General features: G+C 42.8%; 1 protein-coding gene across 1 annotated transcript in view; it reads right to left on the bottom strand.

Annotated features, from left to right (window-relative positions):
• The window catches only part of LOC309567538 (5-hydroxytryptamine receptor 3A-like), a 425,909-nt gene that overhangs the window by 186,302 nt on the left and 225,406 nt on the right, over positions 1 to 14,201 (bottom strand). The window contains exon 6 of the mRNA XM_082272922.1: positions 12,892 to 13,040. Coding sequence (XP_082129048.1) covers positions 12,892 to 13,040 — 149 coding nt within the window. The remainder of the gene's footprint in view (positions 1 to 12,891; positions 13,041 to 14,201) is intronic.

Below are 14,201 nucleotides of genomic sequence, written 5' to 3'. Positions count from 1 at the left end.
CACCAGAAGGCTGAGCAGCACTAGTACCGACACTTTGCTCCATACCACCATGCTGCGATTTCTTCACCTCAGCAACTCCAGAATGGGAGGTGGGCTGGGCAGAGGGGTTAAATGCAGGAATCAGTGCTGATCGTGCAAACACCGCGTTTTGGGAACCCTAAACTATGGGGACACTAGTATAGTTCTGATCAGATCAGATATTGATCTGTTCAAATACTATACTAGTAATGGAAGTGTATGTGTGTGTGTGTGTGTGTGTATGTGTGTGTATGTGGTAATCAAGGGGTTATTTCTAACAATGCGCCGGGGATTTGTGCTATCTTAGACTGACGCTAACACTAACTAATGTCACCTGTGACACTAATAATAGTGATCAGAAAAAAACTGTACACTATAAAACTGACACTGTGCCATGGCAATGAAGGGGTTAACTGGGGGTGATCGGGGGGGATCAGGGGGTTAAATCTTTATTGGGGGAGTGGCGGGTATCTTAACCATAAAAAGAATGGCCGCAAGCGCTAAACCTGGTCACAAGTCACACTGATACAGGTATATAGGAAACTGCTATATACTGTATGCGTATGTGTTGTGACAGGGGGTGTAGGGGTAACTGGGGGTGATCAGGAGGTTAAATCTTTATTGTGGGGGGGGTGGCGGGGACCCTAAACCTCCTTGGGACAGAAACTAACTCGCTAGCGCTAACTCAAGTCACAATCATACTAATACAAAATACAGTAAAACACTATATTACCTGTATATTAGTGTGCAATGTGACAGGGGGGAAGGGGTTAACTGGAGGTGATCAGGGGGGGATCAGGGGGTTAAATCATTATGGGGGGGTGGCGGGTATCCTAAGTATAAGCAAGCGCTAAACCTGGTCACAAGTCACACTTATACGGGTATATAGGAAAATGCTATATACTGTATACAGTGTGTGTTGTGACAGGGGGTGTAGGGGTTAACTGGGGGGTTGATCAGGGGTTAAATGTGCCTATCTACGTGTGGGTGCTTGGTGCAGTACTCACAGTTTAGATCCGCTCTCTCCTCTCGATGAATCCAAAAAGGATTTGGGGAGGAGAGAGCGGGTCTTTTCTGTGCCTGTGTTTACATTACACAGGCACAGACAGTATCTGATTGGGCAGGACCGATCAACAGGTCAGGGCCAAAAATCATTGGCCTGGACCTGATGACTGATTGCTTCTGAACCCAATCAGATAATCAGTGGGGCCGGGGCGCGCGGGAGCGCGCTCCAGAGCGGCGGGGGCGAGCGGCGGGGGCGAGTGGCGTAGGCCTACGTCGCTTTGCCTGTAGGGGGCTGACTGCCGCAGTAAATAGTCGTGCGGCGGTCGGCAAGTGGTTAAAGGACGGAGCGCCCTCCACTGGTAGCAACGTGACTTTATTTAACTTAAAACCTGAGAATCCACCACCAGGGGCACTGTCAGTTTCTTAAAGAGGGACTTCTCAAAAGGATACCTCCTAGTAAAACGCTTAGGTATCCCGCCCATGCGTTTCGGGGACCACCACTGACTAGCAACAATCTCGTCAAAATTAGGCAGGAAAGGGATACACCTTAGTCACCTTGGATGCTCTTCGGGTGCCAAATTGCACCGGTGCAGCTGACGAAGAATCCGCTGTGTCCTCCATTTTTAAAGTTTCCCGCCTTGATACAATCAGGGCCTCCACAAGCGCCCTTTCTTTCACAGATGTAGTGGAAGAGAAATCATCCCCACTGTCAGAGCACTCGAAGTGCGTGGACGCAGACCTAGTGGGGTGACTCACTTCCGCGGCGGCCAAATCAGCCTCAGAATCTGTGGAGGCAGAGGAAACATGTGAAGGCGGAGGATTCTTTTTACCAGGTTGTAAAATTAAAATCATGCCCACTTTAGACACCAGAGACTGCAGGACCCCCCTCTGAGAGTGGGTCGGATGGTGACACATGTTCTAGGGGCTCCATGGCACCTTGGGGCCCTCAGCAAAAGCAATGTAAAATTATTAGGCAAGCTGTGAACACCCCCCCCCCCCACCGCTGTCTCTGGTAGCACCACAGGTCCCAGCAGCGCTGCAATAGATGAAAAGCAGGGAGATATCGCCCCAGGACTCACCACCAAATGTACTCAGCAGGGAGAGAGAGAAGAACGCCAACATCCTGCAGCACTATGATCCAAAAGGAAGCGGAAACGGCCATGCTGTCACTAGAGGCTGCCTGCCGAGCACCGCTCCATGCAGCTTGAAGAAAATGGCTGCCGCATTACACTATGGGAAACCATAAGAACATGGCCGCCGATCTACAGGAAAATGGCCGCCGAGCTTCAACACATGCGGCTCTAAGAAAATAGTGGGCGAGCGATTCCAGGGACCCTTTAGAGCTCAATGAGGTACTGTAGTTGGCCCGGAGGCCCTATATAGGGACCCCCACAGGACTAAACCGCACAAAAAAACAGGCATCCAGAGCCGCTCAGCATGCTCCCTCCCCCCTCCCCCTCCAGCCACAGCACACCTCACACTCCACAGAGGAATGACAGTTTTTTTTAAACCCATGTAAAAAGGTTAACCACAACAGTGCTTCGGCATCCCCACGGGAATAGAGGAGGGGGAGCTAGTGCAGGGGGAACCCTGCAAATGAGAGGGGGGTGCAAATGGGTATGCATGAATGGAAAGGGCACCTGGGGACCTACCGACCCTGGGAGGGGCCAGCGTCCATCCCCAAATTTCCCAAGGGAGAGGGGGGTACTACTCATCACACCTATGGAACCAGGCGGGCACCACTCTGGTCAGGTTACCTCCCCATCTTCCTCCCTCCTCTATCTTCCAACCTCCTCCGATCCTTCTCGTGAATTCCTAAAGGAGCACTCTGATAGTGGCTGAACAGTAACTCAGATATATATATATATATATATATATATATATATATATATATATATACACTCATACCATATGTATATACACAGTAGTCCCAGCTTGGCTACATGCAAAAAGACTATTCATTTCCTTTTAGCATGTGCATAAACATCCCATAAATACAGTAGATACTCCTAATGGATAATGAAAATAAATTAATATAAGAATTAATCAATCAATAAATAACTGGATGTGCTGAATTAAAAATGTCCGTGATTAGGAATTAAATGTCCATGATCATATATTGAAAAACAAATCCCAGTCACCGGAGCTCATATTAAGTAAAAGTCTGTGAAAAATATTTTGGAGATATTTTCAATGTGCCACCTCCACACTTGTGACCCCCCTCTGGGTGGGTGTCTCACCTTAAGGTGTGTGACCTCTGTAATGTCTCGGCTGTGTGTTGCTTGAGGTACACAGCTTCACATCAAGTAATAACCAAATCTCAATGAAAGAAGCGCTGGTTTCTTTAACTGATGCACCCTTTACTGAGATATAATCCATACATGTGCCTTTACATATGAATATGTAGATATGTGGTGGACATGAGAGGATATAAAAGTATGGTAAAACTGTAAAACAAACATATGAAAGACAGGTATAAGTATGGCTATTCAACATCATACATTATACATAGTTATACAGAAGATAGGGACTGACTAACATGTGCTTACTACATACTGGAACACATATTATATATACAAATGTTTAGTATCCCTCTACACAGGCTGAATAAGCAAATCCTTTACTTACAGGCTTTTGGTGTTCATCAGGTTTGCAATAGATTAGCTTCAGAGGTCCTAAGGGTCTGTTCCCTATGGTGGCTCAGGCTGGAATGCATAGACAAGTTTAGACTTGCCCAAGGCAGTAGGGAGAAGACCCGCCCCTAGGCTACAAGAAAATGGAGGGTCTTAAAGGGACAGACACTGCTGAGTGCCAAGTACAAGATATACAGTGCGAAGGCAGCACAACCTTGTAGCTAAGCTTGGTCAAAAAAAGGCTCAAAAAATCCCAGTGGATATTGGATAGGTTCTCTACTCCACTATATTGTCTCCCAGCTTGTCTGTGTTGTGCTTATCAGCTCACACATAAGGGGAAAAAACATATGTCCATAGTGCGAGTATTGTTTTAAAAAAAAAATTATTAAAAAAGAATAACACTCACATTTGATAGGTGCTTACAGCGCACCAAACTGTGCAGGCGATGTAACAGATATAAGATGAGATGACAGAAAATCCCGGTCAGCTGCTCACTGTCTGTCTCAGCGTTCCTTTCACTGCCGCTTGATCCGTTTCACTGACGTGGACTTGGCCCCTCCCCTACGCCTGACGATACAGGGGACTACGTGTCTTCCTCAGGGGAAGGTGAAATGGATCAAGCGGCAGTGAGAGGAACGCTGAGACAGACAGTGAGCAGCGGACCAGGATTTTCTGTCATCTCATCTTATATTTGTTACATCGCCTGCACAGTTTGGTGCACTGTAAGCATCTATCGAATGTGAGTGTTATTCTTTTTAACAAATTTAGATTTTTATAAAACAATACTCGCACTATGGACATATGTTTTTTCCCCTTATGTGTGAGCTGATAAGCGCAACATAGACAAGCTGCGAGCCAATATAGTGGAGGAGAGAACTCATCCAATATCCACAGGGATTTTTTGAGGCTTTATTTGACCAAGCTTAGCTGCGAGGCCACACACCTTAACCACTTGATGACCGCCTGCCACAGATTTAGCCGCTCCTGGGCAAAGCGACGTAACTCTACGTCGCTTGCCCTCATGAGGCTAGGGGGCTAGCGCGTGCCGCCACTGGTGCGCTCTCGCCCTGCTCATCAGCCGGGGAGCCAGTGCGTGTGTCAGTCGATTGCTGCCTGACAGTGCCGATCTCACCCCACTGACAGAGAAGGACGGACGGCTGATGGAAGCCGTCCGTCCTTCTCCCTGCAATGATCACAGAGGCTATGTGATCCTGCTATTTAGGATCGCATCTCTCTGTGATCATCTCACAAGCCCAACTCCCCCCCTCCCCCACAGTTAGAATCACTCCCCTAGGCTTACATTTAACCCCTTGATCACCAATAATATTAACCCTTCCCTGCCAATGGCATTATCACAGTAACAGTGCATATTTTTAGCACTGATTACTGTAGTAATGTCACTGGTACCCCCAAAAGTGTATAAAATGTCAGTTAGGGGTCCGATCTGTCAGCCGCAATGTTGCAGTCCCGCAAAAAATCGCAGATCGCCGCCAAAAAAAAAAAAAAAACAATATAAATGACATAAATCTTTCCCTTAGTTAGTAGACGCAATAACTTTTGCGCAAACCAATCAAAAAATGCTCATTGCGATTTTCTTTTACCAAAAATATGTAGCAGAAAACAAATTAGCCTAAAATGTTAAAAAAAAATTGATTTTTACATAGCAGATTGTGAAAAATATTGTTTTTTTTTTTTTCAAAATTGTCGCTCTTTTTTTGTTTGTAGAGCAAAAAATAAAAATCGCACAGGTGATCAAATACCACCAAAAGAAAGCTCTATTTGTGGGAAAAAAATTACGTCAATTTTATTTGGGTACAGCGTTGCACGACCGCGTAATTGTTTGTTAAAGTAACGCAGTGCCGAATCGCAAAATAGGGCCTGGTCGTTAATCATGAAAATCTTCCGATCTTAAACTGGTTAAGGTGAGACACCCACCCAGAGGGGAGTCACAAGCGGGGAGGTGGCACATTGAAAATATCTCCAAATTATTTACTTAAAATGTGAGCACTGGTGATTGGGATTTGTTTTTCAATATATGATCATGGACATTTAATTCATAATCACGGACATTTTTAATTCAGCACATTCAGTTTTTTATTGATTGATTAATTTGTATATTATTTTATTTTCATTATCTATTAGGAGTATTTATGGGATGTTTATGCACATGATAAAAGGAAATGAATAGTCTTTTTGCATGTAGCCAAGCTGGGACTACTGTGTATATACATATTGTATGAGTATATATATATATATATATATATATATATATATATATATATATATCTGAGTTACTGTTCAGCCACTATCAGAGTGCTCCTTTAGGAATTAACAAGAAGGATCGCCTTCCCTCCGGAAATGGACGGATTGGATTGAGGGGGATGTAGTCTGGTGGAGAGTGTGAATTGTGATATGGATGACAGGCGGAACTATACTCCCAGGGAGCTCTGGGACCCATGAATGATCATGGGGGAGAGAATATACTTTGGGGCCTTTAGTTACAAGCTTGCCAAGCTACATACGTGACACCCCACACCTCCTCCAAGTTTTGGATGGCCTCTATGTGGATTAACAGGCAATTCTTGTTTCGATCGACGTGGAGGCCCTCTATTGTTCCATTCCTCATTACAAAGGGATTGCGGTCATTGATCGCTTTTTGTTCCAAAAAAATAGCTCTACATGGAAATTGAATGGCTTCATCAGCAGTGCCCTTCAATTTATTTTGACGCACAATATTTTTTCATTTTTTTGGCTCCCACTACCTCCAGGTACAGGGTGTGACTATGGGGAAGTGCTGTGCACCCTCATATGCCAACCTGTACCTGGCGGAGTGGGAGCAAAATTTACTCTCTGCAGATGTGTTTGCTCCCTACTCCAGATATATCTCCCTATGGTACAGATACATCGATGATGTATTATTGATCTGGGAGAGCCCTGCTGATGTCCTCAGTGATTTTTTGTTGGCCCTTAATCAGAACACCTACAACCTTGCGTTTACCATGAGTCACAGTCCCTGCTCCATTACCTTTTTGGATATCACTATCTCCAAGGGATCAAATGGACAAATTCATACCTCACTATTCAGAAAACCCACTGCTGGAAACAATATAGTACAATTTTCCAGCTTCCATCCCAAACCTTTGCTCAAGTCAATTCCATACAGTCAGTTTTTGCGTCTGCTCAGAAACTGTTCTGATGACTTGAGTTTTAAAGTTGAGGCTGACAAATTACGGGAGAGACTACTCAACAGGGGCTACTCCCATACATGTTTAAAAAAAGCCTATAGGAGAGCCATCATTCCACCCAGGCATAATCTCCTGTATGGGCAAAAGGGACCAGCAAAGGACGATAAAACCAGAATCATCACACGCTTTAATAATTAACATGCACAGGTTAGGGCCATTATAAACAAATACTGGTATCTTTAATCATCAGATCCCCAGACAGGCCCTCTGGTTACAGACAAACCAGCTATCACCTACAGGAGAGCGAAATCAGTGGGTGACTACCTTGTGCAGAGTGAATTTAAAGAGGACAAAAAAGCTGACCCATGCAAATATCCGGGAACCTTCCGCTGTGGCGGATGTAATTATTGTCAATATATGTGGACAGATAAAGAGATACAACTACCAAACGTTTTATGCGAATGTGGGAGTTTTTATATAGGCAAAACCATTCAAGAATTTTGGAAGAGAGCCTATCACCACATTCTCAGCATAAGGAAATGTGATCCTGACCTCCCATTAGGCAGACATGTGACAAGCACACATGCAGGAAAATTCCCCAAAATGAAATTTGTGATTTTCGATCGGATACACCAATCTGATCGGGCGGTGATTGGAACAAAAAGTTGTTACAGACTGAGCTCCGCTGGATTTTTAATCTTAGAGCCACTTCCCCTCCCAGCCTCAATTAAGCAATCAGCTTTAGGCCATACCTTGACGGATATTCATCTGGAGGATGGGACAGAGATGAATGAATCGGGATTGTCTCACGTCTATTACAGGATTTGTTTCTGCCAGGTTGTATCCACTCGTCTCCCACACAAGGGCTACACCCCTGCTTCAGCATATTGACTTCTGCTATTCAATGTCATTTAATTAGTTATTAATATTGTATTATTTACAATTTCTGTTTTTCACTCTATATTTTAATTATCTGGCATTGTTAGCCTCAAGGGGCTGTACTCCCTTATAAACAATGGGCCATTGTTTAGGTTATAGCTCCCTCCCTTGAGTATCTAGGATTATTCGGAGACCCATGATTACCAATTTGTGTCTCTCCCTCTCTGATTTGTCCTTATGGGGTTTTTTTGCTTAATGTACTGGCCCCTATCTACATCTCCATATCTTAAGGGCACTGTTATACCGTCAGCATCATCCATGTTCCTTTTTTTCTGCTTTGTGTGTGTTTGTCTTGTTCTCCCTTACATCTCCTTGTCTTGTGTTCCCTTGCTCTATGCAGTACCATGCAACCATCGCTATGCATAATCTGCATATACCACTTTAATTGTATTTTCTTTTTCTGTGTAGGTTGAGTCTTTCTCCCTGTATGTATTGCTTAACATTTATCATGTGTGTTCCTGCTCCATTCTCTGGCTTCCATTGGACTTCCCTGTGATTGGGCCGGGGACATCTTGGAGTCCACCTGACGCACCCAGGCCGTCCACTTCCCGTGGTTCGGCCTTTGTACATCTTTGGGATTAGTGTGCCTTATGGGGGCCCTCTCCATTCCGCTCTGTGCTGGCGTGCAGGTGATGGGGTGCTCAGTCCCGCCATCCAGCGGAGTCGGGTTCTGCACCACACGTACGGGGACCACCATTGGTGGGAGTCTCTATTTGGGCCATTTTGTCTTGATTTATCTTTCTATGTTATTATTAGTTCATGTCCTTGTTATGTTGACCTTTGCATTCGGTCTCTCTGGCCGCATTGGGTCGCTACCGCCGTTGCCTCGCAACAACGTACACACAGCCTGTCCAATTCCTGTCCTCGCTCGACTCCCTCTGCCCCTCTGCTGCCCAGCTTCTTCCTCATTTGCACGCGCATCATCGCGCCGCACTCACAATTACATTCTACACCCCGCCCCCCTACTTTGTTTACCGACCAGCCTCTGCTACGCTGATGGCGTTGCCAGGATACGGGACGCATGCTGCCTCCTGACTCAGCCTGCCAGTACCTTCTGCCTATTATATTAATTTTGGCCCTGCCGGCCATACATGAGCCTTACATGTCCGGGCGCAATATTTAAGGAGACAGTTTTCAGACACACACAGGTATACTTCCGGGCGCGGTGCGGTCGGTATCTTGGTCTATGAAGACATTATTGCTTTCTCTGTGTGTTTTTTTCCCCATTGCAGGCCCCGTTTGTCATTTAACTACAGGTAAGCTCTCTATTTCTAGACACATCCCTCTTTTGATGCCTTTGCATTCAGCTGCATTTATTCATATATACTATAATCTGTACCCCTTTCTTTTCTTATTCCCATTGTTCCATCGGTATAATCCTGCCTATTTTTTTAAAGTGCTTTTCTCAATTGGCCATTTAGATTTTATCTTTGGCCAACTTATGTGTTCAATTTTCTGATTATATATGCTTTCTTGGATTCCTCTTAAATTGAGTTTAAGCGTTAGTCCCCCTGCATATCGACTAATGCTAGCTGCATAGATAATGTCCATATATACTCTTGATACGGATGTATCTTGATACGGATTAGTCTAAGTGTTAGTTCCCCTGCATCTCTATCGATGCCAGCTGCATAGATAATCTCCATATAAACCCTTGATATGGAAGCACATATTGGCTGACACATTTTACGTGCACACCTGCGTGCGCATTTGTACAATAAATCAGTATTTCACCGGTATATACATATACATATGTATGTATGTGTGTATATATATATATATATATATATATATACTCACTTCTCCTATTATTTTTCTTCTTTTTTGTTTTTCTTTCCCCTAGCTAAAGTTCTTTTCCAACACTCAGCAACGCCTTTGGCCCCAGATCTCTCCCGCCCTTCTGCGGTGGTCTCGTTGGCTCTCTCTGTATGTTCTCCTACCCCTGATGTCACTGGGATCATGTCATATCTCCCAATCTTCCAGAGACTGGACAGTGCACATATGATTTTATTTTATGGCTGTTTATAATTGACTCTTCATCGTTATGTAAGTAGCCATCTTTACTAGTAAGGTCTTATGTCTATGCATTTTTCTGAACATTGTTAATGTATGTATGCTTTACTTTGTCTCTTTTTGTTTTGTTTTTTTAGAGGCACTCTGTAGTCTACAAAGTATGTACAAACACCCCTGAAGATGGATAACTTTCCAGAAACGTGTCGGGTGTATTAACTGCATGGTCCATTTGTCCATTATTACTATGTACCTAGGCACTTACATAATGTTGTCATTTTAGGGCTAGCCACCCATTTGTTATGTCCATGTATGGTATATTTCTCGTGTTTATTTTTTATACATTTTTTGTAAAATAAAATGTATTTTTATATAAATGTATGTTTTTCATTGCTTTAACAGCAGTGGGTTATTGTTTAATACCTTAAAAGTACCATTGGGGGGTTTCCCTCTTCATTTATTGTATTTATGGAATGTTTATGCACATGATAAAAGGAAATTACAGTAATAGTCTTTTTGCACACCGTGGATTTAGATATACTAATAAATTTTGCGCAGCACTTTATTTAATTTTAAAATATGTAATTTTGCTTTGTGTTATGCACTTTTCATTATCACTTGCAGCTGATTTTTTATCCAGCACTCATATGGGGCACAGTTTGTATCATATTTATATATAGTTTTGATTATTAGTACACTCAATGTAGCAAGCGCTATGGGAAGTGTGTTTTAGTCACACTTATTATTTCACAAAGTCCAGACCTAAATCCAATTGAGAATCTGTGGCAAGACTTGAAAACTGGTGTTCACAGATGCTCTCCATTCAAGCTGACAGAGCTTGAGCTATTTTGCAAAGGAAAATGGGCAAAAAATTCACTCTCTAGATGTGCAAAGCTGTTAAAGACATACCCAAAAATAATTGCAGCTGTAATTGGAGCAAAACGTGGTTCTACAAAGTACTGACTTAGGGGGGCTCAATACAAATACACGCCACACTGTTCAGATATTTATTTGTAAAACATTTTTAAAACCATTTATAATTTTCCTTCCACTTCACAATTATGTGTCACTTTGTGTTGGTCTATCACATAAAATCCCAATAAATTACATTTACGTTTTTAGTTGTAACATGACAAAATGTGGAAAGTTTTAAGGGGTATGAATACTTTTTCAAGGCCCGGTATATTTCAATTTTGCTTTGGTTTGGTTTGTTGGTGTTCGATATGTGTTATTTGCATTAATAAACTTTATTTTAATCATACTCAGTCTGATTCCAGTTTCCTAAGTACAGCTACACTGAACTGGTCATCCCTGCTGCCAGTGGACACCTGCACTTGGTATTCCTTATGCAATATGCAATTTGGTTATGCTCTGTGGCAGAACTTGCTGGTGCAAGGGACATTTGGGAGTGCTGTCTCTTATAAACTCTGTTTGCATCATCACTTGCCTGCTGCACGGGCATCACACAGTGATGATGTTGCACACCTGACTATTTATATCACCTGATGACTTGCAGTCCTTGCCCTTGTGTTTGTGCTCCAAGGTGCATCACTGCTAGCAGTCTTCTGTTCTCCGTGTTCCTCCGTGCATTGTCCTGGCTTGGCTGACGACTTTCCTGACTCTCGATCCCACATCGGCTTACGTCCCCGCATCAGCAGAGGACACGACATCAGCTGACTAACTGCGTCTGGATTCATCCCCGGCTTAGTTAACTACCTGCTTCTCGACTTGTCCCAGGCTTGGATGACTACACGCTTCCAGACTTGACCCTGGCTGTTCCTGATTTCGCTGCTCTCTCTTGCTGTGCATTTATTTTTGTTGCTCTAAAAAAAAATGTTTTTTTTTTACTTGCATCTTCATGTGGTCTGGTTTCCTGACACCCTGACACCGCCACCTCTTTGGTACTAGAGATTCAACTATGTGTGGGAAAAGGGAACTTTAGCTGTTGTCCCAAAGAGCTCAGTCAATTTAGTTCTTTGTGATGTGCCTCTGCTCAAATTGCTCAAATAAGGAAGCTTTTGTACCTTAGCTACTACTACAAAGCCAAGTCCACTGATCGCTTTTACAAAGATTTTGTTTACATTTCTACAGTTCACTTGTACATAGTTCTTTTTGGAGTATACTACTCAATTCCCCAACCCTATCCAAGGCACCAAAAATAAAAACAAGCAAAAGAACAAGTGACTTTGTGCCTGGCTGAAATGCAACTGTTGGGAAAAGGAACCCTGGGCAACTTTCTAGTGGCTTCTTTGGAGGTAGCACAACACTACCATGCCCATAGCCTGAGTGGGGCCTGTCATCTGCTCTGAAAGGGGAATTACAAGGTCAAGACCCAGAGAACAAGGTTTCTCACAAGGCCTGGTCACTTTGCTGGAGAAGGATGCACTGACGCCTAAGATAAAGAAGAAATTGTACTGGAACCAGCGAGAGGGAGGAAAGGCTGTGTACCTACTAGGATGCTACCTATAGCATTACTGGGTTGGCTTAATGTTTCTGACACAGTGAATCTGGGAAATTGATCTGGAGAAGTCTAAGTGATCTACTTGGGTATCTGGGTCCCCTAACCCTCACCTCCTTTTGTGTGTTGTCCAATAAAATCTTTTCATTGACAGAGCGTAACTGTTGCCCAATGCTCTTTCTTGGGGCTGACCCATTTCTGTCTCGAGAGGTGCCACCTTGCCTCCGGAGGTCAGGGGGTTGCTACAGTAGTAATACCAGCAATATAAATGGAGGAGAGGGCTGAAGTGGTAGGGCAAGTTACCACATTTTTCCCAGTAGCAGTGGTGGCTATTATACTTCATAGCAGCAAAAGACAGCAGCTGAGTCTTCTGAGAAGCTTTGCGCTATTAAGGTATGGCCTTGCTGCCCGCACAACTGTTCTGTCAGTGGAGGGTTGCTCACCATGGCTGCAGATCAGTTCCCCAGTGACCTCTTCTTCATCAGGTGTGTCCTTTCTGAGATGCTGAGGGAGGGAAGCTGAGGAATTTATATTTACTAGGCATATTTAGGAACCCAGAGAGTTGTGGGAAATAGAGTTAAAGGAGCCCATGCCTGCAGCTATTCATGGTGAGTATATGGGCACTCTGCTACAACATCAGTACCTGAAATGTGAGCTTTGAGTAGCCGTGTAATGAGTCTTCCTCCACTAAAATATCCAGCAAGTGCCATTCTCCAGTATCCAAAAAAAGGTTTTTACTTTGTTCAATGATTTCAGAAGTATTTTTCTGCATTTTCAAAATCAGGCTTGGCTCTAGGGAATATAACACATAGAGATAAATCACATTATAAGAAAAAGGAATACCCTGTTACAAAGATTTTTTTAAAATGAAGAGTCATTTACAAATGTTTTTCCTAAGAGTAAAACAAAAGGCAAAACTGTATTTTTTATTTTGGATAGAGTAATGGAGGGATAAAGTACCTGTCAGCTTTTTTTTTTTTGCCATCTGTGTCCCATTAAGGAGATTTCGTCATGTCATGTCCCATTCCTGCAATGTGAGGTAATCCTTGGTTGTCACCAGAACTAGTGTCCCCATTGGAAGATATCCCCTCTATTTCTGTTCTGGTGACAGTCCAAAATATGGCATTTAGTGATAACAGTAAACAGGACAAATAGAGAGAGTGAATTCCCCAACAGGGGCACAGACAGCAAAAAACCTGACAGGTGTTCTAATCCCTCTCCACTCTATTCAAAACTAAAAAAAAATGACTTAAGTTCTATTTTATGGTGACACTAAATAATATTTTCTTCCCCAAAAAAATATTCCATACACATTCAATACTTAACCGCTTCCATACAGAGCAGTTATACCCCCTTCCTGCCCAGACCAATTTTCAGCTTTCAGCACTCTCACACTTTGAATGACAATTGCTCAGTCATGCTACACTGTAACCAAACAAAATTTTTATCATTTTTTTTCACACAAATAGAGCTTTCTTTTGGTGGTATTTGATCACAACTGGGGGTTGTTTTTTTTTTCGTGATATAAGCAAAATAAGAGCAAACATTTTGAAAAAAAAAAAAACACATTTTTTTAGTTTCTATTATAAAATTTTGCAAAAAATTAATTTTTCTTCATACATTTGGGCCAAAATTTATACTGCTACATATCTCTGGTAAAATTAACCCAAATTAGTGTATATTATTTAGTCTGTGTGAAAGTTATTGAGTCTAGAAGCTATGGTACCAATTACTGAAAATTGATCACACCAGATGTACTGACATCCTATCTCCTTTCTTGAGGCCCTGAAATGTCAGGACAGTACAAATACCCCCCAAATGACCCCTTTTTGTAAAGTAGACAGTCCAAGGTATTTAGTAAGAGGCATGGTGAGTTTTTTGGAAGTTATAATTTTTTCTCACAATTCTTGGGAAAATGAAGAAAAACATTTTTTTTCTTTTTTTTCCCCACAA

This window comes from Pelophylax lessonae (genome assembly GCF_965119305.1).
Source record: "Pelophylax lessonae genome assembly, chromosome: 11".
NCBI classification, from domain to species: Eukaryota; Metazoa; Chordata; class Amphibia; order Anura; family Ranidae; genus Pelophylax; species Pelophylax lessonae.
The sequence above is the reverse complement of the archived record's forward strand: the minus strand, read 5'-3'. Positions and strand labels throughout refer to the sequence as shown.